This window comes from Dermochelys coriacea, chromosome 4, assembly GCF_009764565.3.
Source record: "Dermochelys coriacea isolate rDerCor1 chromosome 4, rDerCor1.pri.v4, whole genome shotgun sequence".
Lineage (NCBI taxonomy): Eukaryota > Metazoa > Chordata > Testudines > Dermochelyidae > Dermochelys > Dermochelys coriacea.
In genome coordinates, this window is record NC_050071.1 from 70294308 (window position 1) to 70315692 (window position 21385).

At 41.2% G+C, this 21385-nt stretch overlaps 1 protein-coding gene and 1 long non-coding RNA gene across 13 annotated transcripts in view; one reads left to right on the forward strand and one right to left on the reverse strand.

The window, feature by feature from the left end:
• Nucleotides 1–9491, reverse strand: part of SPOCK3 (SPARC (osteonectin), cwcv and kazal like domains proteoglycan 3) — a 404141-nt gene extending 394650 nt beyond the window's left edge. For 10 of the 12 annotated variants that reach the window (XM_043513322.1, XM_043513319.1, XM_038400864.1 and 7 more), the window contains exons 1-2: nt 9133–9268; nt 8739–8912 (exon numbers count right to left, since the gene is read on the reverse strand). In XM_043513322.1, coding sequence (XP_043369257.1) covers nt 8739–8912 — 174 coding nt within the window. In that variant the 5' untranslated portion in view covers nt 9133–9268. Of the gene's footprint in view, nt 1–8738; nt 8913–9132 lie in introns of all 12 variants that reach the window. The other 2 variants (XM_038400866.2, XM_043513321.1) reach the window with 2 other exon arrangements.
• Nucleotides 4428–5152, forward strand: LOC122459882. The gene is made up of 2 exons (XR_006280840.1): nt 4428–4725; nt 4927–5152. It is a non-coding gene; the product is annotated as an uncharacterized LOC122459882 (long non-coding RNA).
• Nucleotides 9492–21385: the final 11894 nt, after the last annotated feature.

Below are 21385 nucleotides of genomic sequence, written 5' to 3' on the forward strand. Positions count from 1 at the left end.
TGGAATACATTTTGCAGTGCCTGCATCTACAATGACAACAGTAGGGGAGAAGAGGATAAGGCTATCCCTAGAATATATGCATTTTAAAAAAGGCGAGACACCCACCCACTATCAATGCAACAGGAAGGAGAACAGTAGCTGGGGCCAAGAGAGAAGATGCAATGAAACCCTCCTGTACCCACAACTGATATCTGAAAAGCACCAATCACTCTGCAGATCAAAGAGCAGCCAATATTCAGACAGACTGGATCCTTATGACCTACACAGGAGAAGTGCACTTTCTAAGTAAACTGTAGCAGTTTCCCCAACCGACATTTCTTATGGACTTATTTATTAAGCAAAAGTTAACATTCGGAGTCAGATTTAAATTATGTAAATTTTCAGTTAACTATTTCAGCTATTTTTATTTTACTCCTGCCTTCATAAAAACCTACAGAGTTATAATGGATAATTACAAAGACTAAAGTACATGCTTTAATATAACTAGGACCAGGCCACCCAAGATGAAAACTACACCATGGAAGAGTCCTACAGCCAGGTATTTGAGGCCAATCCCTTCATCACATTTTGATTGAGGGTTCTATTGATAAAGGAGAAGAGTACACCCTCTAATATTTGACAATAATTCAAGGTCAGCCACCAACAAAACCAGCACCATTCATATTCTGGTTTTGGATAAAATACCTGATCTTGCCTACATCATAGAAACCCAGATTTAATACCACCCTGCGTAGCCCAGCAAAATAAAAAGAAAAGGTTTATTAGCAGTATTGCTCCACTTCAAATTCAGAAACCCAATACTATAGGTTAGAAACAAAAGCCTTTCAATACATCGGCCTTGTTAGCAAAGCAAAGGGCCAGACACACCTGGGATGACTCTTCTCTAGAAAAAAAGGCCTTCTTAGATGGACTAAGGGATCCATTGCTCAACATGATCCTGGAGACCCCCAGTTCATTGTTCCTAGCAACTTCAGCTTCCATATACACCATCCCAAGGATAGATCTGCCCGCATTTAATTGTTTTTATGTAGCAAGTCTCAGGGTCCTGTTCATCTCCTTTTCAAGCCTAAAAGATCAGATGGTATTTTTAACACTGATGCTTTCTTCCACTTCCAGCTTATTAGGAAACTTTAGCCAGTTTCTTCTAAAAGTAACCCTTCAGATAGGTGGAGTTGGCAGCAACAAGGGCTGGGTTCAATAGGTAGGGGTTCCTCTTAACAATACAAGCCAGGATCAGCTCGAGCTCCCACCCACTAATCTGGGAACATTAAATACCACTCCAGGCACCGCTACGAGGCAATACTCCCTCTCACAAGCACTGACTCTGTTTATAGCAAAGAAAGCTTTTAATAAAGAGGGAAAGGGAACCCAGCATTAATTTGGGAAAACAAAACACCAGGATTTGAAAGCATAGATGACCCACTCATTACCAGGGATCCTAGAAATCAATTTTCCATGGGAAAAATGTGGAATCTGTGTTTTTACAAAAATGTTAAAACACAAAGAGTGGAAATCCAATTATTTGATCTAATTGGGACCAGGGCCAGATCAGATAATCAAAAATTCAGATAATCAGAAGAACGGGCAGGACTCAGCCGATCATCTTAAATATATATCAGTAAAACGTATTCAATTGATACAGGTTTGGTTTTTTAAAATCGGAGAATGGGGTTAGGGGTGTTCATCAGTGAAAACTAGGATTTCTGCTCCTCACTAGATGTCAGTGGAGAGCTCATTCAGACCCTGCTTACATAGAGGAACAATGGTTCATGAGCCAATCACTCCTGGACAGGATTATTGTAATGCATCTGGAGCGGAGTTGAAGGTGAAAGCATTTCCCAGTGAAAGAGGACAATGCTCCCACCTCACAGCTGACATTGGTGTAACAGTCTGAAATCTGATCTCATTCACTTCCATATAGTAGTTACATCAAAATAATACCGTAGATGTTCCAATCACAGCTTCCTAGTTAATTTATTTGCTATAAACATCTTTTCATCACAAAGGATCCAACACAAAAGTCATTTTAGCATACCACCACCATCTTGGAGGTAAAAGGCAATACTGCACAACAGTTTAGGACAGAACAAACACCATATCCATCTAGAACTCCAGGTAGATTTTAGATAGAACACTGCAATTAACATGCTTGCAACAAAAAAGTAGCATGTTTAATGATTAGAAGTGGATTGGAACTTGGCTTTAAATATTGTGTGAAAGAAGTTATTACTCTTAGGGTACCTCTCCACTACAAACACACTCAACAGACCTGCAGCAGCAAGTCTAAGAGCCTGGATCAACTGACTCAGACTTTAGTACAAAGCTAAAAATATAGCAGTGTAAACATTCCCACTTGAGCTGCAGTTGGTCTTAGAAATCTAGCAAAGGGGAAGGGTCTAAAGCCCATTTGCAGCCTAAGCATGAATGACTATATTGCTGTTTTTTGCCCCATAGTGCAAATTGACCCAGAGTCAGTTGACCCAGGCTCTGAGACTTGCTGCTACATGGCTTTTCCCCCCCCCCAAGTGTAGTTATACCCTTCAAATTTCCTCTAACCACATCTTGGAGTTTGGGTTTAGTATTGATTCAACAAGAAGGACAACACACAAGATTCCATGGAGATCACCTCTCTGATCAGTATTGTGTGTAATCATTCAATACTAACCTTACTCAGGTGGTATGATTGCAAGCAGTCTGTCTATAGATAATCTAGATGTGACAGCCAAAGTTAGTTAGGCCTTAGTTTCTGGAATATAGTGATGCAAACAAATATAGAATCTGCATAAAATCTTCTACAGATGGTTACAAGAGTAAAAATTTTCCAAAAGGTATATAAAATGACTAAGTAACCTTAAGTCACAAAGTCAATGAGTCTTATTTTAGCATTGCTAATCAGAAGGGTCTTTGTAAAATCACCCACGGGTCTCATGAAATGCAATTTATGGTAGATTATAAACCTCCTAATACATTTGCAATTAAGTCCTACTCTCCAATTAGCATCCTGTCCTTTAGCTATTGGGGAAAGGCTTCTACCGTAATACAAAACAGCATCAGTAGGAAAGAATACTTCACATTGTTTATAACATCCACAATAGTTCATGTGTCTCGCCTCAGATATTCAAATTCTTCAGTTGATCATTATGGGCTTTGAAAGGACATGTTGGCCATTATTGGTTAAATAATGTATGCACTGAAGTGCTTGATTCCATCTAGAAAAATGGAAAGTGATGCTTCCAGAACTAACATACTTAAAAGAAACGTCATTCTCCTTTGTGTGTGACAATCACTCGTAGGCTCACAGCCAACCCGACTGGGTCCCCCAGTCAAGTGCACAAAGCAATAGATTTTCATTTAGCTGTCAGTTCTAAAGGCATGGAACATCCAGCAGTAATCTTTTCCATGTTTTTTCTGGGTGGCATTGATATCACATCACTACTGTAGTCCCATATCAGGCCTACCTTCCCTTCAGAGGCTATGGCAAGCAAGCAGCAGTCTCTCAAGCAGCTATTAGTCCCAGACTGGTTTCTCAGAGTAGAACTGAAGCCTGCACTGCTCCCACATCAGCACCAAACTGAGTGACACTTTCCACTTCCTCCGTCCAAGCCGACACCCCACTATACCCTTTAGTAAAAAAGTAACCATTAAACAAGTTCTGAATCAGTAGTCTTTCTTCCCAATTTAGTTTTAACAAAAAAAGCTGCAACAGAAGTAGCTATGGGAGATAACAGTGCAACTACCAAGTATCGGTGGGGAAAAACCAGTGTGCGAGTAATGTCCTGGATATACTGGGCTGTTAAATGTTATTGCTTTTAACATGCTAATGCAAACACTGTAATAGAGTATTAATTTCCCAATGTACTATTGCTTTTTTTAACCTACTGTAATACTAGAAGTGGTGCATGTGAGGCTTTCTTAAAAGCCGACACTAGTGCAGTGATATTCCCAAGCCAGCATGCATAGGGCTAGGGATTGGGAAGGGGAGTGCATCTAGGTATAAGTATCATCTCTTACACCAAACAGGAACTTTTCCACAGTTCATTGCAATTTGGAAGTGTGATTATTATACCTTATTTTACAAACACACCATTATGTATGCACAAATCCCCCCCCAAAAAAATTATATACAGAGTTGTGCTTCTGCATATAGTATCTATCGGAGATGAATATTGAGCTCCCAGCTCTTCAGGAAGCAGTAAAGAGTCAGCAGCTAAGCCACAGGTTGGATCCTACTGCAAATAGCATGGGTGGGGCATGAGGCATTTAGCATTCTGAAGCAAGAGATGATTACTAGAACACTTTAAAGAAGTCACAGAAAGAATAAAGTTTGCCTAGGTTTTGTTTGTTGGATTTATTATGTATAGTAAGTGTTTAATATAAAAATCAGGTAGTAGGGTTTACAATGTTATAACAAGAGATTATGCTATTACCACTACCCAGTCGACTTACACACTACTATTTTGAATTAGTGATTCTTCTTTCTCTGTGAATTAAGATGAATTTGAGAATTATTAACCAGATTTCTGGTTATTCACCAGCCACTTTGCTCCAGTTCATCAGCACAAAGCACCATAAACCCAGCAGGATCTGGCCAAGAGAATATTCACCTCAAATTGGCATCTGCTACACTCCCCCCATTCCCACTCACCACTGTGCAGGATGTAGCTAAGTGAAAAGGTGGCATGGCTGAAGCACTTAGCAGGCAATTGAAAACTAGTATAGAGTACAGTAGCCCTGAGCTTTCGTGAGCTACAGCTCACTTCATCGGATGCATTTGGTGGAAAAAGTTTTTTCCACCAAATGCATCCGATGAAGTGAGCTGTAGCTCACGAAAGCTTATGCTCTAATAAATTTGTTAGTCTCTAAGGTGCCACGGGTACTCCTTTTCTTTTTGCGAATACAGACTAACACGGCTGCTACTCTGAAAAGTAGCCCTGAGAACACTGCTTAATTCTGAGCACTGGGTCTGCAGCGAGTTAGCAGTGAGACTGAGGAAACATAACTGGAACCTTAGAGCATCTTTACCCCTCTTTCCTGCACAAGTTGTATCAAGTACAGTATCTGATCCACAGGATCTGTCACACTTCTGGCTCTCCTGGGAACGAGTACACCTTGTGTATAAAAACAAGTGGGCTAAAGTATTTCTAAGAAGAAAGGAAAAAAAACCACACCTTTAATATTCTATCCTAAATTTTTGCACAAAACCAGTGATGCCCATGAGAGTTCTATATACTGGCATTGATCTATGTGCAGTAGCCCCCAACATATACACAGCTTTCCAGTGTTTTATAAGGAGATGCGTCTCTCATGTAGACCAAATTTCATAATTCTCTACAGATTTGTCACCAAGATCAAGGACTGCAATGAAAAAAAAAAAAAAAAAAAAACCCATACACTCCAGGCACAGGAAAGAAAAAAAAAAAAAAATCAGTTATGTGTTTGTCTGTACAAAGCTGTAAAGATTCAAGCCAATATTACCAAGTTAATGAATGATTGCATTGTTTAAACTCTTTCTCTAAAATGCTGACATTCTAGGAGACATTAAGTTAAGAGAATTTATGTTAGATCAGATTTAGTTAAAGATCATGTTTATGAACATTCTTTCGTTATGAAAGAAAAAACTATTAAGAGATTGAGCCAATGAGGCAGAAGTCAGTCATTGCCTTCCATATTAATCAATCATTATTTCATAAATTAAGTCTTTAATACTTTTTTCACACCAAAAAAAAAATTCCATCTCCTGCACACAACTGTTTTTTTTTTCCCCTCCAGTTTGTGGAAAACAGGTTTCTTTTGAATAGTGAAAAAAATTATGAATATAGGCCTCAAAGCTGCACTTCCAATTTTAACTCCGTGTGTGTGCGTGTGTAAGTATATGTATTTGTGCTGTTCCGTCCTGTCCTAAGCAGGAGTCCACATTTGCTTTTCTTAAAAGTTCCTAACCCCAATTTCAAAGAGTTGTGTTACAAAAAGTCACAAGTCATAAACACATCCTACTAGCTATACAACATTTCACCGATTCATTAAAAATGTTTTACTCAGTTATCTAAGAATTGAAGGTAGTAGTTCAAGGCCGCTTGAAATCGGTTCTGTCTTTTATTTTATTTTGGCAAACTGCTGGGCAAATGGATAAATTCAGTTATTGATTTGCTCCCATTATATTCTATGGATTTCTGCAAACCCAGCAACAGTTTAAAGATAGTAATACATCACTGCAAAAGACTTTCTATTATAACCATTTCCTAATAAGTTAGATTTCAATACAATAGAGCAACCAACTCTTATTCTGTACAAGAAAGATTAAAATCCTCACAGAAATATCAAACTTCATATTATATATATATAAAGTATATTTGTACATTTGTAAGGGTTGACTAAAAATGATCTGTATTCAGTGCTCACTCAGAATAGTTACTTTATGACAGGTAGGTATCCCAAGGGTTTTAAGAGTAAATTATCTGGCTAATATCCAGTATATGCCAATGGGCACCCAAGAGACAGACATTAGACAGCACTTAGCATCTCCAGCCTGTCTGGAAGACATCTTACAGAAGTGATTTGCTCAATTATAAAATTTAACTTATGAGTTGTTTGGCATTGTTCACAACAGTACTTCATCCTACAATATTTACATAGCACTGCAATATTTTTTCAGAAACATGAAGCACAACATCTTAATGTTTTTTTAAACAAATATTAGTATTTAAGAGGTGTTTGACATAACTCACAATACAGGTTTTGTGTAAAACATTGTGGAAGTGAATTTCCCATAAATGTAGAATTGGCTCATTTTTTATTCATGCAACCTTAGTTCTCAAGTTCATATCTCACCTTAAAATATACATAACATATACATTACAATATTCAGAAGTGCTTTGATATGGCTCCTTTTTAGAAAAGGATCATTTCCCCAGAATCACTAGAGTCAACTACAGAGATGTGTTATCAACAAACTATAGGAGGAGAATCTTTTGAATATTGGAGTCTTAAGCCAATTCAATAAGGGATAAATAAAAATCCACTGAGCAGATAAGGTGACACAAATGCTACAAGATGTAGGACTTTATAGTTCCTGGAATTGATTGATTGAAAAACAAACAAAAACCACACACACATATATACTCCAGGGCATGGCAAAGATAATGGAGAGTGATCATTTAAGTTAAACAAAATACAAAATAATAACCCATTAGCTTCCACTAAATTAAGTTGTCATGTTTGTTATGACAACAACTGAAGTGATCTGAGAGATCAGAACCACTATTTAACTCTCATATTTGGGCAAGAATTAGCTTTAATGTTCAGGTACTATTCCCATGCAGGTGAAATATCTTATGATATACAAGCCATTTATACCCTTACTTAGGTTCCATAGTAGGATCCATCTTTGAAGTATATTTCATAGAAAGTATTTAGGAAAAAGGTAGCAACTACCCATATAGTCTGTTATCCTGCTAATACTTCTCAATAGAACTTCTTGGTGTTGCAAAATGAATTTCAATATTGACACAAACTGTAAGGTACACACAGCGTATTTTTAAGTCAGAAATTAGTATTACTGCAGTAATCCATTTCAGGAGAGAGGCACAATCCATATTTCAATAGCAGTGGTGTTAACCTCATTTCAGGGAAAGAAACCACTAGACTCACTAAACAGAAACGTACTGTCTTTCCATTTTACACATGGAACAATTTGTCAAGAGTATCATGATTGCACTTGAACCGATGTGTGAAGCTGAACCCGATTTGTCTTCATTGTCTGCACTGGCAACTGCCTCTTCCTCTCTTTTCACTTTGCTCCTTTGATACCTTGTGAATTTCATGTTTGGGCTACAGAGGTCACTGGAGGCCAAATGCTGGTACAGTGTTTCTATCTCCCATTCTAATGGGGAAAAAATAGCTGGCCAGGTGGGCTATGCCCTAGTAAAAACATGATTGACTAGCTCTGGATTAGCTCACACCTGACATCTTAAACACTGGAAACGGAAGAGGGCAGTTTATTACAGGGCTCCTCTCAAATCAGGTGGAAAGAATGGCAGACATATCACAGCTAACGATGCAACAGCCAGATCCGACCGGGGAGCCTCCTTTACTTGAGTGACCCTTTGCAAAAGGCATAGTCCGAGTTAACCCTTTTATTGTCACCTCCAAGGAGGCCTGCGATGTAAGAAATGGGGGAGGGGGGCGCACACGTCGTCCTTGAAAAGTTAATATATCAACAACGATCAGCACTTATGATGCCAGTACTAACCCTGCGCAAGTAGCCCCCTCCCCACCCCCACCCGGGTAGAGCCCACATCCCCCCGCACCGCCAGCTCTAGCTTAAAGTTCTTTAAAGGCGACCAGATCGATCCTTATTGCTCAGCAGCAGGAGCACATCAGGGATCGCCCAGCAGCAGCAGCACCACCGTGGGAGGGCACATCTTCCCCTCGCTCGCTGTGTGTTTACACTCAGCGCACCGCCATGGCGCGGAAACATCATTCAAGAAAAGTTCAGCCCGCACCGCTGCGATGGCTGCGCAGAAGGGCCAATATTTTGCAAGGCCGTCAAAGCCAGCCTGCGGGGAAGAATTTAGCACAGCCTCGCTCCAGCCTTCCGGGGCCGGGCGGAGGGAACGTGCAAGGTCTGCAATAAAGACACGGGAGGGTCTGAGAACTTATGCCCCCCCCCCCCCAGGTAGAAGGGCCGAACCCACCCGCGGGTGCACCCAGACGAGTAGGTAGGGAGGGGCTGAACTTACGTCTCGGAATTTGTTCCACTGCCCGACCTCCTTGTCATACTGGGAGACGGTAGTGAGCCATTGTTTATCATCCAGAAAATTGCCGGGGTCCGACCTGCCCGCGGCCGCCGCCGCTAGACCCTGGCTGTACCAAGCTGCTGCCCACACGCACATGAAGGCTGCCACCTTCAGCATCTGTACAAGAGGAGACACAAAGCGAGGGGGGGGGTCACAAACAAGAAGCCACACCACAGTGCCACACGCGAGCGCTCCCCGGGCAAAGGACGGGCGGGAGTGGGGGGGGGCAGGTAGCGGGAGCCGGGGAGAGGCGCGGTAGGGATCCTCCCTCCGCAGGGCAGAGAGAGAAGGGGAGCTGAAGCCGGGGCGCGTGGAGCAATGATGCCTAGCCCATCACCTTGCTGCAAACCCCGCACCGGGCTCCCTGCTCCTACTGGGAATGCGGCTCGACGCTGCCAGCTCCGGCTCTTTCTGGAGCTGCTGCACGCGCCGCCGTCGCGAGCCGTCCACTCAGCTCCCTGCGCGCGTTCCACCCCGTCCTCCTCCCCGGCCCTCCCCTTGCTCCGCGCGCGGCTCCCGGCCAAGCCCCGCACAAGCCGGCGGGGCAAGCGGCGCCCGATGGAGGGGCGAGGAGCGCGCGCATCCTACTGAGCCCCGCGGAACCTGACGCTACGGGAGGCGCGGGGGGGGGGGGATCAGCCCCTGGCTTTGATGATGATCATTTCGCTAGCCACAGAAAGGCTGAACCCAGAAGCCCAAGTGGATTGAAAAACTTAAAATGTACTAACACCTCGTTCCTGGGGCCTGTTGTTTGCTTTCTACCCTCTCGCCTTGGCAGAGCTTCTTGTGGGAAACTCTTGACAAGAAACTAAGGGCTGGTTTCTGCAACAGGTGTGTTTAATACGCCAGTAATCTCATTCAGTTTATTGGGGCTAATCACATGGGGAAAGCAAAGCATGCCCGTAAATGCTTGCAGGATTATTGCCTAGGAGCCAGATTTACAAAGGTACCTTGCCACTTAGGTAATTATTACCCAATTTGCTTAGAAGATTTTATAAATCACAGGTGCCTATCTGCATCTTTAGGCATCTAAATGTGTTTGTAGATCTGGTCCTAAAAACCCCCTTTTCAAAAGTGGCTTAGGCACCAAGGTATTTAGATGCCTAAAGATGTCAGTAGATCAGGTGCCTAGTGTGATTTTTCCAAAGCACCTAACTCCCTTTGGGAAAATTGCACTAGGTATTTGTCTGCATCTTTCGTCAATAAGTCTTTCTTTTAGGAGCCTAAATCTCATCAAAAGTCAATCTCACTCCTAAATACATAAATCGCTTTTTAAAATGTTGCCCTAAGAGCCTAGTGAAATTCATAGGAACTGCCATACTGGATCATTCAGTCCAGTATATTGTTCCCAACAATTGCCAGCACCAGATGCTTAGGAGGAAGGTGAAAGAAACCACACATTAGGCAGATGTGGGATAATCTTATCACCCACACCTTTTGAAAGTTGCAGTGTAGCCTGTAATATGACAGATATTATGGACACATGGACTAACTTTGAGAATATTGTATCAACTTTATAAACATTACAGGTATCATATGGGGCTAGGGTTCATACTTCAGCTCCACAGCAGGTGATGAGGGGGAGAATTACAGGAGTTTACTGCAGGAAGGGAGGTGGGGGGTTAATGTAGCTAGTCTGAAGAAGCCTTACCCACTTGGGGGGAAATTGGACATCCTGGTTTGAACAGTTTACAGAAGACTAACAAAGAAACAGTTGAGAACCGTATAAAGCGACCACCCTGGGGGAAAGGAAGTACTAAGTCACTCCACCTCAGTCCAGGAATTGACATGACATGTCACCAGGAAGAACAGAACCTGTGAGAGGGGTTTGGAAGTACTCATTCCTATGAGAAGCAGTACTTGTGGCACCTTAGAGACTAACAAATTTATTAGAGCATAAGTTTTCGTGAGCTACAGCTCACTTCATCGGATGAAGTGAGCTGTAGCTCACGAAAACTTATGCTCTAATAAATTTGTTAGTCTCTAAGGTGCCACAAGTACTGCTTTTCTTTTTGCGAATACAGATTAACACGGCTGCTACTCTGATTCCTATGAAAGTTTCTATGTGGAAGATGGATGATAGCTTGGCAAACTTGGATCAGCATGTAAGATGTTTATTGTTTTTAAGATATGTTTTCTCTGTAATGCTTATATTCTGAGTAAACAATGCTTTGTTTATGAAGGTTGGCTGGTCACTGGTTAACATGTCATTGTCCCCTGAGAGAATTGTAAGTGCTGGATTAAACTCAGACCAGTTGCAATAATCATAGTGAACTGCAGCCTAAATCCTCAATCTAATGGGAGAGTGTCATAGGATTCTGCCCAAGAAAGGTGACAGCTAGTGGTGTGAAAGCTAAGTAGGATGCTTTCAAGGAGCTTTCAGAAGGGTCAGAGGTGCAGTAGCCTTTGGAACTGATACACATAACACTTAAATCCTGAAGCATGGGATTTTATATCCCTTCCTGAAGGATTTGTTACCACTAATTAATTATAACTCTGACTATATTTGCTATCCAAATAAGAATCTAGAGCATCTTTGAATGTTGCTAAATTCTTGGTTTTAATGACTTCTGATGGTAAAAAGTTCCAAAGTTTAATTGTATTTTGTGTGAAAAAGTATTTCGTTTTACTAGTTTGAATTTGCCACTTTTCCATTTCATTGGTATGTCCCCTTGTTCTTGCATGATAGGGAGAACAGGAGTTCCTAGTCTACATTCTCTATACCAGTTATTATTGTGTACACTTTTATCAAGTCCCCTCTTATTCAACTCCTTTCTCATATGAACAAACCTCTTCTTGTCAATCTCTCATCAAATTAGAGTTTTGCCAACCCCCAATCATTCTTTTTTGCCCTCCTTTATTAGGGGGATGGCAAAACTCTAATTTGATGAGAGATTGAACAGAAGAGTTTGTTTATCTGAGAAAGGAGTTGAATAAGAAGGCAGTAGAGCCCAAGTCATGTACTAGGGCCCCTTTGTGCCGGGCACTGTACAAACACACAACAAAAAGACTAAATTATTTTTCCATTAAACTTTATTTTTTGTTTTAAATTTAATACTGCAGTAGTTCCTAGAGAGCCTAATAATTCATCAGGACCCCATTGTGCGAGGCACTGTGAAAATATAACAAAAAGATGGTCTCTGCCTCCCAAGAGCTTACAATTCTCGGCCCCAATTCTGCAAACACTTACATGCATGCTTAACTTTACTGGAAGTAGAGCTTCTTTAAACCCCCTCGAATTCTACAATTTCTCATGTGAGATGTGTGACCAGTACTGCACTCCTTATTCAAGATGACAGTGAACCAATGATCTATATAATGGCATTATAATACTTTCTGGATTATTCTCCAGTCTGTTCCTTGACATTTGTTTTATTTTTTTCCCCCACCACAGTTGCACACTGAACAAAGTCTTCATTGAACTGTCCAAATGGTTGGTCCTTTCCGTGAACTGATTCAATTAAATTAGAACCTAGGAAGGTACATCAATAGTTTTTTTTCCCTCCAATGTGCATTACTGAATTTCATCTGCCATTGTGTTGACCATTCACCTAGCTTGGTTAGTTCCTCAGAAGTTCCTCACAGTCTTCTCTGGACTTGACTAACCTACATTATTTTGTGTTACCAGCAAAGTTTGTCACCTCATTGCTCATGTCCTTTTCCAGATTACTACTAAAACCATTAAACAACACTGTTTCTAATGAAGCCCTGAGGCTGTTAACTTTTCTTCCACGATGAAAACTGACCTATTTTTAGGATTCTGATTCAAAACTCAACCTAAAACCCCACAAAAGATGTTCCAGCTTTTCAGGGAAAATAGCAAATTTTTGGTCTGATGGAAAAGGCAGATGGAAGTGAGGCAACAGATGGGGTGGTTGTTTCTACTGAGTTTCACATTCAGTTTGGTTTTGAAGCTAAAACAAAATTAACAGATACAAAACCTATGAAAACCTAACCTAAGCACAGTGAACAGATTCCATGAACTAAAGTTTCACATAGCTCTGCACATTATCGCTTTCACTTCCTAATCCTGTACCACTGAAGTCAATGGGAGTTTAGTCACTGATTTCAGTGGGCATAGGATCAGGTTGTAATAGATCATTGGGTACGACTACACTACAAAATTAGATCAATTTTATAGAAGTTGATTTTTAGAAATCAATTGCACATGTCCACACTAAGCACATTAAGTTGGCGAAGTGCATCCTCACTACCAGGGCTAGCATCGACTGTGGGTAGCTATCCCACAGTTCCCACAGTCTCCGCCACCCATTGGAATTCTGGGTTAAGCTGATGGGGCAAAAACATTGTCATGGGTGCTTTTGGGTATATGTCATCAGTCGCCCCTCCCTACGTGAAAGCAATGGCAGACAATCGTTTCGTGCCTTTTTTCTGTGCAGACACACTACCACGGCAAGCATGGAGCCCGCTCAGCTCAGCTCACCATCACCACTGCTGTGGTGTCCTGGGTGCTGCTGTCAGCAGACGGTGCAGTACGATTGCTAGCTATCATCATCCACCGCTTCCGCTGCAACTCTGCTCTCTTGCTCTTGTAAATGAGCTCAGTCTCAATAGCAAATTTTTCCATGGTGTCGTCATCTACCACTTCAGCTGCAACTCTGCTCTCCTACAGACGCCATACCACGGCACGCATGGAGCCTGCTCAGCTCACTGCTGCTGTTGTGAACCTTGTAAACACCTTGCACATTATCCTGGAGTATATGCAGAACTGGGCTAAGAGACGTCAGTACAAGGACAATTTTGATGAAGACATGGACACAGACATTTCTGAAAGCACAGGCTGTGGCAATTGGGACATCATGGTGGCAGTGGGGCTGGTTGAAAGAGTGGAACGCTGATTCTGGGCCCGGCAAACAAGCACAGACTAGTGGGACCACATAGTGTTGCAGGTATGGGATGATTCACAGTGGCTGCAAAACTTTTGCAGGCATAAGACAACTTTCCTAGAACTCTGAGTTGCTTTCCCCTGCCCTGATGTGCAGGAATACCAAGATGAGAGCTGCCCTGACAGTTGAGAAGCAAGTGGCGATAGCCCTGTGGAAACTTGCTACGCCTGACTGCTACTGGTCAGTCGGGAATCAATTTGGAGTGGGCAAATCTACTGTGGGGGCTGCTGTGATCCAAGTAGCCACTGCAATCATTGACATTCTGTTATCAAGGATAGTGACTCTGGGAAATGTGCAGGTCATAGTGGTGGATGGCTTTGCTGCAATGGGTTTCCCTAACTGTGTTGGGGCGATAGACAGAACGCATATCCCTATCTTGGCACTGGACCACCTTGCCAACCAGTACATAAACTGCAAGGGGTACTTCTCAATGGTGCTGTAAGCACTGGTGGATCACAAGGGACGTTTCACTGACATCAGTGTGGGATGGCTGGGAAAGGTGCATGATGCTTGCATCTTTAGGAACTCTGGACTGTTCGAACAGCTGCAAGAAGGGATTTACTTCCCAGACCAGAAAATTACTGTTGGGGATGTTGAACTGCCAATAGTTATCCTTGGGGACCCAGCCTACCCCTTGCTCCCATGGCTCATGAAGCTGTACACAGGCAGCCTGGACAGTAGTTAAAAAGCAGTTCAACCATAGGCTGAGCAAGTGTAGAATGTGCCTTTGGATGTTTAAAAGCTCACTGGCGCTGTTTGCTGACTAGGTTAGACCTCAGCGCAACCAACATTCCCATTGTTATTGCTGCTTGCTGTGTGCTCCATAATACCTGAGAGAGTAAGGGTGAAGATGTTTATGGGGGGGTGGGAGGTTGAGTCAAATCACCTGGCATCCGATTTTGAGCAGCCAGACTCCAGGCTGATTAGAAGAGCACAGCAAGGCATGCTGCGCATCAGAGAGGCTTTGAAAACCAGTTTCATGATTGGCCAGGCTTCAGTTGACAGCTGTGTGTATTTCTCCTAGATGCAAACCCGCCGCCTTTCTTGATTTTAATTCCCTGTAAGCCAACCACCCTCCCCCCTTCGAAATAAAGTAAGTATTGTTTTGAAACCATGCATTTTTTCTTTATTAAAAAAAGGGGAGATAATTGACAAGGTAGCCCAGGTGGGGTGGGGGAGGAAGGAAGGACAAGGTCACATTGCTTATTGTAAAAAGAAAAGGAGTACTTGTGGCACCTTAGAGACTAACAAATTTATTTAAGCATAAGCTTTCGTGAGCTACAGCTAAATTCATTGGATGCATCCGATGAAGTGAGCTGTAGCTCACAAAAGGTTATGCTCAAATAAATTTGTTAGTCTCTAAGGTGCCACAAGTACTCCTTTTCTTTTTGCGAATACAGACTAACATGGCTGCTACTCTGAAACCTGTCACATTGCTTATTGTAGCACACTACAAATCAAACTGTTTGAATGACAACCTTCTGTTGCTTTGGCCATCCTCTGGAGTGGAGTGGCTGGGTGCTCACGTTCTTGGGCATCTGGGTGAGGAGGATATGGAACTTGGGGGAGGAGGATGCAGCAAGGTTGATTTTAGCACTACTCCCCTTGCCGGGGAGGAGTACAGAAGTTAATTTTAAGAGCCCTTTAAATCGACAGAACAGGGTTGGTTGTGTGGACGCATTCATTTTAAAAATCAGCCTAACGTGGCTAAATTCAACCTAATCCTATAGCATAGACCAGGCCTGATTGGTACCTATGTGCCTAATCCTGAAAAGACTTTCTACTACTTTAGTAATCCCATTGCAAAGTTGCAACTGAGGGGATGGATAGACTTTATACATAGGCTAAAGAAATGTATAAGTGTTTTCAGACTTATGTCTTGTCTGGTCTTATTTTTATATAGGCCAAAGTTTATTTTATTAACTTTAGTTTTACTGTTTTCAGCAAACCTTTTGGCAAAGAAGAAAATCTAAATACACCAAACTCCTTTTTTAAAAAAAATTCATCTACTTAGTTTATGTATTTTTTAAAGACGTCACTCCCAGGCGTTGTAGTTTTACCTTCCAATCAAGATCATTTATTTTGTTTTTAATAAAGCTATACTTCACCTTTTCAGTCTTAATATTATTTTGTACTTGAATTGTTATTTCATAATTGCAGGAGATACGTGGAATAAAAGTGGATGGGATTTGTTTTCAAGAAAAATTCAGAAAGGAACATCTGGAGTGGTTTGGACTTTATAAAAGTTTCACTGTGATTTGTCTAAAAACTGATCTTCCACACCTATGTCTGCAGTTGCTACAAACGAAATAGACTAAATGATCAATTATCTGTAATTTTGCCAGAACCAAGCTTCTTGAAGCTTTGAATAATTTTAAATATATTGCTCAATAATTTTAAGCACTCTGATCTCCACATAATTGCCTTAAGAGCCTCATTTTGATCAAGGACTTTACACAAATTGGTAATTCCGTTTATTCAAGCACACAAAAACTATACAAAGGTACAAAACTAAAGAAATTACCTTTTTCTGAGTAATGTCCCCCTTTTCAGTGATGCGTGTGTGTGTACACACAGATACACAGAGACAGACAATCATTTATTACATTTAAAACAAAAATAAAGTCTAATAGAAAAATTTACAGTCTTTGTTGTGTGTTTGTACAGTGCCCAGCACAATGGGGCCCTAATACATGACTTGAGCTCTAGCCCCTACTGCAACAAAAATAATAGTGAATATATCTTGCCTAATTTTAAATTGGGATCATTGAAGTTGTAACCCATAGCTCTTTTCATCATTGTCAGGTTAGGAAATATTGCTGCTATTAATTTAACTTGCTTTTCTATCTGACTTTCATGATACAAAATTAGAAATTCAAAATACATTGTACTGTGAATTTGCTAGTTTTTTAAAAAAAAAAACTCAGCTGAAGAGGTTTACTATTGTTTGTCCCTTCTCCATTAAGATTCACTAACTCTGTTTATGACAGTTACCTCTATTATAGCAGATGGTCAGCTATATAGCATATTGTTTAAAGGTAGACTGTTGTAAGTGCTCTAAAATCCACATGTTCTCTTAGATTATCTTTACATTTGCCTTGTGGGGAGTATTAGTGGCCCAAATAAGGGGTTATTTGAGCAAGAAGTCCCCAAAATACAACCCCCAAATATCATTTTACAAAATCATCTTTTTATTCTGTTTTTTCCCCCCCACACACTAGGGGTGCAAACTGTGGTTCTAATCCTGCCCAAACTGAGGTCCACCTGGTGGGATTTATCTAAGTGGCACCCACTGTCCTTTGGGAGAGTTCTATGTAAGAAGTTATTCACAATTAAATTAGGAACTCCAGGAATGAGTATCAGTAGCTGGGGCCAAAGAGAATGACGTGCATTCCCAGTAGCACCAAGGCTATGTTCACACTGCAATCAGAAAGTATGATTATAGCTTCTTTAGGTAGAACAAAGCTAGCTTTGATAGAGCCAGCTCACTAAAAATAGCAGCGTAACCATGGTGGCATGAGCTGAGGCTCATGCCAGCTGCCCAAACACAATCCCACCTGGGACCCTGGATATGGACTCAGGTAATTAACCCGTGTTGCGGCCTGTGCCGTCTTGGCTACACTGCTATTTTGAGTGAGCTGACTTCATAAAAGTTAGCTCGGGTATACCTACATGTGCTGTAATTACACCTCCCGATTGCATAGACATATGTAGGACCCTACCAAATTCGCAGTCCATTTTGGTCAATTTCACAGTCTTAGGATTTTTAAAATGGTAAATTTCATGATTTCAGCTATTTAAATCTGACACTTTACAGTGTTGTAATTCTAGGGGTCCTGACCCAAAAAGGAGTTGTGAGGGAGTCACAAGGTTAATGTAGATGGAGGTTGTGGTATTGCTACCCTTACTTCTGCACTGCTGCTGGCAGTGGTGCTGCCTCCCGAGCTGGGCAGCTGGAGAGAAGTGGCTGCTGGCTGGGAGCCCAGCCCTGAATGCAAAGCTTCCATCAGCAGCAGTGCAGAAGTAAGGATGGCATGCATGGTATTGCCAGCCTTATTTCTGAGCGGCTGCCTGCAGAGCTGGGCCCTCAGTCAGCAGCCACCACTCTCCAGCCACCCAGCTCTGAAGGCAATGCAGAAGTATTTTTCCAAAATACTGCAATACCGTGACCCTCCTTGCAACTCCCTTTTGGAACAGAATCCCCAATTTGAGGAGCGCTGGTCTCCTCCATGAAATAGTGCAAAAGCACACAAGAGACCAGATTTCATGATCTGTGACATTTTTCATGGCCATGAATTTGTTAGGGTCTTAGACATAGGTTATTAACAGCCAAAGAGTTTCCAGGAAGTCTGTTGTCACAGTAACTGGATGGCTTAAGGAGACCTGGTGTGGTCACTAAACCTGCACACATGCACTGTGAATTTGAGCCCTATCCTTGGCACTTTTCAGAGACTGAGTTGTACATGTACTTTGGTCTCTGCCTACATCCAAACGTGGGCTCCTTTTGGAAGTCTTGCTTTGAAACCAAAACTGGCTGTTTTAAGAGCAATATTTTAAAGTGTTTCAAAATCCACATGCAGACTCTGATTTTACTTTAGAAGTATTTTCAGGGAAAATCTTCATTAATTCAAAAGAAGGAAGATGGAAGACTCTAGAAGCATTTAGAGCAGTAGTGAATTTGCATTATGAATTCAATTGCCCAAAAATCTGCCAGAACAATAGGCCAAGTGAGCACATTGCAAAAGCTCATTGCCCATTTACTAAAAAATCCCAATGATTAAAAAGCTACAAAACTTTTTACCCACTTTTATTTTATTTACAGGAAATCATGAGTACTATTAGAAAGACATCTTCAGTTATTGCTGAAGAGAAGAATGCAAGAATGTTTTTAATGTGATCTGATGGATCCATCCCCACTATAAAAAGAAATTATAGTGGCCACTGATAAAAACACAGCAGGTTCCCCGCTACCAGCTGGTAAATGCCCCTCCAGTTTGGATCTCTCTAGCTATTTTGAATTTGGTAGCTAGTAGGTGGCAATTCACAGCTTTGGCCAGATTTTCAAAGGTAGTCAGCACTCACAAGTAAGGATGAATTTTCTTAAGAACTCAGCTCCTGTTGAGACACCAAAATGAATGGCCAGATAGAGTTTTTGAAACGAGCTCAGCATGGGGTGCTGAGCTCTTTTGAACATCTGACAATGGTAGCTTCTGGGTGCTGAATACTTTTGAAAATCTGGCCTTTATTTTAACGGCCTAAATGAGAGTTGAGCTTTTTCCAAAATCAGCACCTCAATTCTAAACTTAACTGGTGTTTGTACTGTGACTTGCTTGGAATAGTGGGGTGGGCTAGCTGCCACTGTATTTTCCTTTATCATTTTACTACCATCTGTGCTCTCTTGTACCTTACAAAGCTCTTTGGATATGCATCTTTTTGGCTTTATCAATTTTTATCATGGAAAGTATGCAGAAACATCAGGCATGTGATTTTTATTCATCTGAACTAAATCTACAATAGTCGTCAAGGTGATTGCTCTTGAAAACCAGGGTATATTTCAAATGGTGAATCGAATTTTCTTTTGCTCTGAAGTATTGAATAGGCCATGGATTCTAAAATCCATACTCAGTTCTGTTGTCTAAAGACTCCTGTGCCAGATTGTGCCTCAGAGCTATGGAAATAGAGGAAGCCTTTCCCTGTATGCAGTTCTCAACCTTGAGGCAGAAGGCAGGGGGAAGAAGAGGGATTAGCTACCTCAACACCACTGTCCTCTGGAGAGCCCTCTGAAGAATCAGGATCCACAAAATGGGGAAGGGGAGGAAACAAAGAAAGTTTCATCATATACCTAGTCTTATATTTGTCAAATGCTAAACCAGACATGTACAGAATAGTTTAGGTTTAGTTCCAAATTTCCAATGAATAAAAATACCTCCCGCCAAACACACATTACATTTCTGCAGATCACTGTCTATTTTTCTCCCCTCTGACCCACCTTAAAGCAGATTCCCCTGTTCCTCACTCAGGAGATTACCACCATCTCTTAAGAAATGTCTGTCCATTGTGAGTTTTTAACAAGCCATTAATTATTCTTATCATTGTTGATTAAACAGGTAAGAGGAACCTGTTTTCTTTTCCTGTTATCTTAATTTTTCTTTGGTCAATAGTTCCACTCAGTTGGAGACTTTCAGTCTACATTTGCAGCCTCCCCATCTTCTGTAACTTGAAAGAAGTCCTTTTGGGATGTTAATTACTCTTTCTAATGTTTACTGTACCCAATTCCAGGTCATTGTCAGCTTTTGCTTCTTAATTTAAAGAACAAGGATTTTTATAATTCTTAGATTTCTCTCTTAACAAAAATTCTGTCCTCTACTTAATGTGACAAACAGGAAAATGATTCAATGAAAACATTCACATTTCAAAGTTGCTTTTACTTCACAGGGTTCAAAATAGTTGCATTTTGACAATTTTTTTTACAAAATCATTAACAAAATTATCAAATCTTGCTTCTCTAGTAGAGAGAGAGCCTGGATCACTGGGCCTAGTGGAAGATCGGAGGTGAACAAAGTCAGGCGATGTATTAAAGCAGATATTTATAAGTTTACTGTGTAGTACATGAACTTTGCAAAGTTGTTGCTAGCATACTGGACATTATATAGTTATGTAGCTATATTCCAGCAGGTACAGATACATCCTAATCTAGTAGGAAATAAAAACGGTTTGACAACAATCAATAGGGATGTTTTGTTCAAAATATCAGCAACAAGGGAAGGTAAGAAACAGATGTCATGAAAAATAGATGTCACCAATTGCCTTGCTGACTGAATATGGGTTGGTCAGTCACCTCATGCAAATAGCTGGGTGCAGTGTTAGGATCTTCACAACCTGATTGAACCTATCAGGAGATACCCTCACTGTAGATTGTTCACAACAACCATTTGCAGCCCATCACTAATCTGTGGCTGCACATAGGATTTGAGAGGGGTCTAACATATACTTTATTACTGTTTTGGAGATCTATTGTGTAGATTTGTGAAAAAAATATTTATGCCTATAGGCAATTGATGCCTTGATGTACTTACCATGTTACATGTAGACTTCATATTTTGCTGCAGTCAGGAATGTGTCTACTTTATAATAGGAAAAAAAGGCACATTTAAATTTATAGACAAGCCACAGATTACATCTACACTTTGGCAGACTAATCACCATTTTGTAGTATCAGAAGGTATATGGTACAACTTGCTCCCATTTCCACCCTGTTGTCCTACCAGTGGGACTCTTTCATAATTGAAGTGATAGGTTTCAGAGTAGCAGCCGTGTTAGTCTGTATTCGCAAAAAGAAAAGGAGTACTTGTGGCACCTTAGAGACTAACAAATTTATTAGAGCATAAGCTTTCATGAGCTACAGCTCACTTCATCGGATGCATTTGTTGGAAAAAACAGAGGGGAGATTGATATACACACACAGAAAACATGAAACAATGGGTTTATCATACACACTGTAAGGAGAGTGATCACTTAAGATAAGCCATCACCAGCAGCGGGGGGGGGGGGAGGAGGAAAACCTTTCATGGTGACAAGCAAGGTAGGCTATTTCCAGCAGTTAACAAGAATATCTGAGGAACAGTGGGGGGTGGGGTGGGGGGGGGAGAAATAACATGGGGAAATAGTTTTACTTTGTGTAAT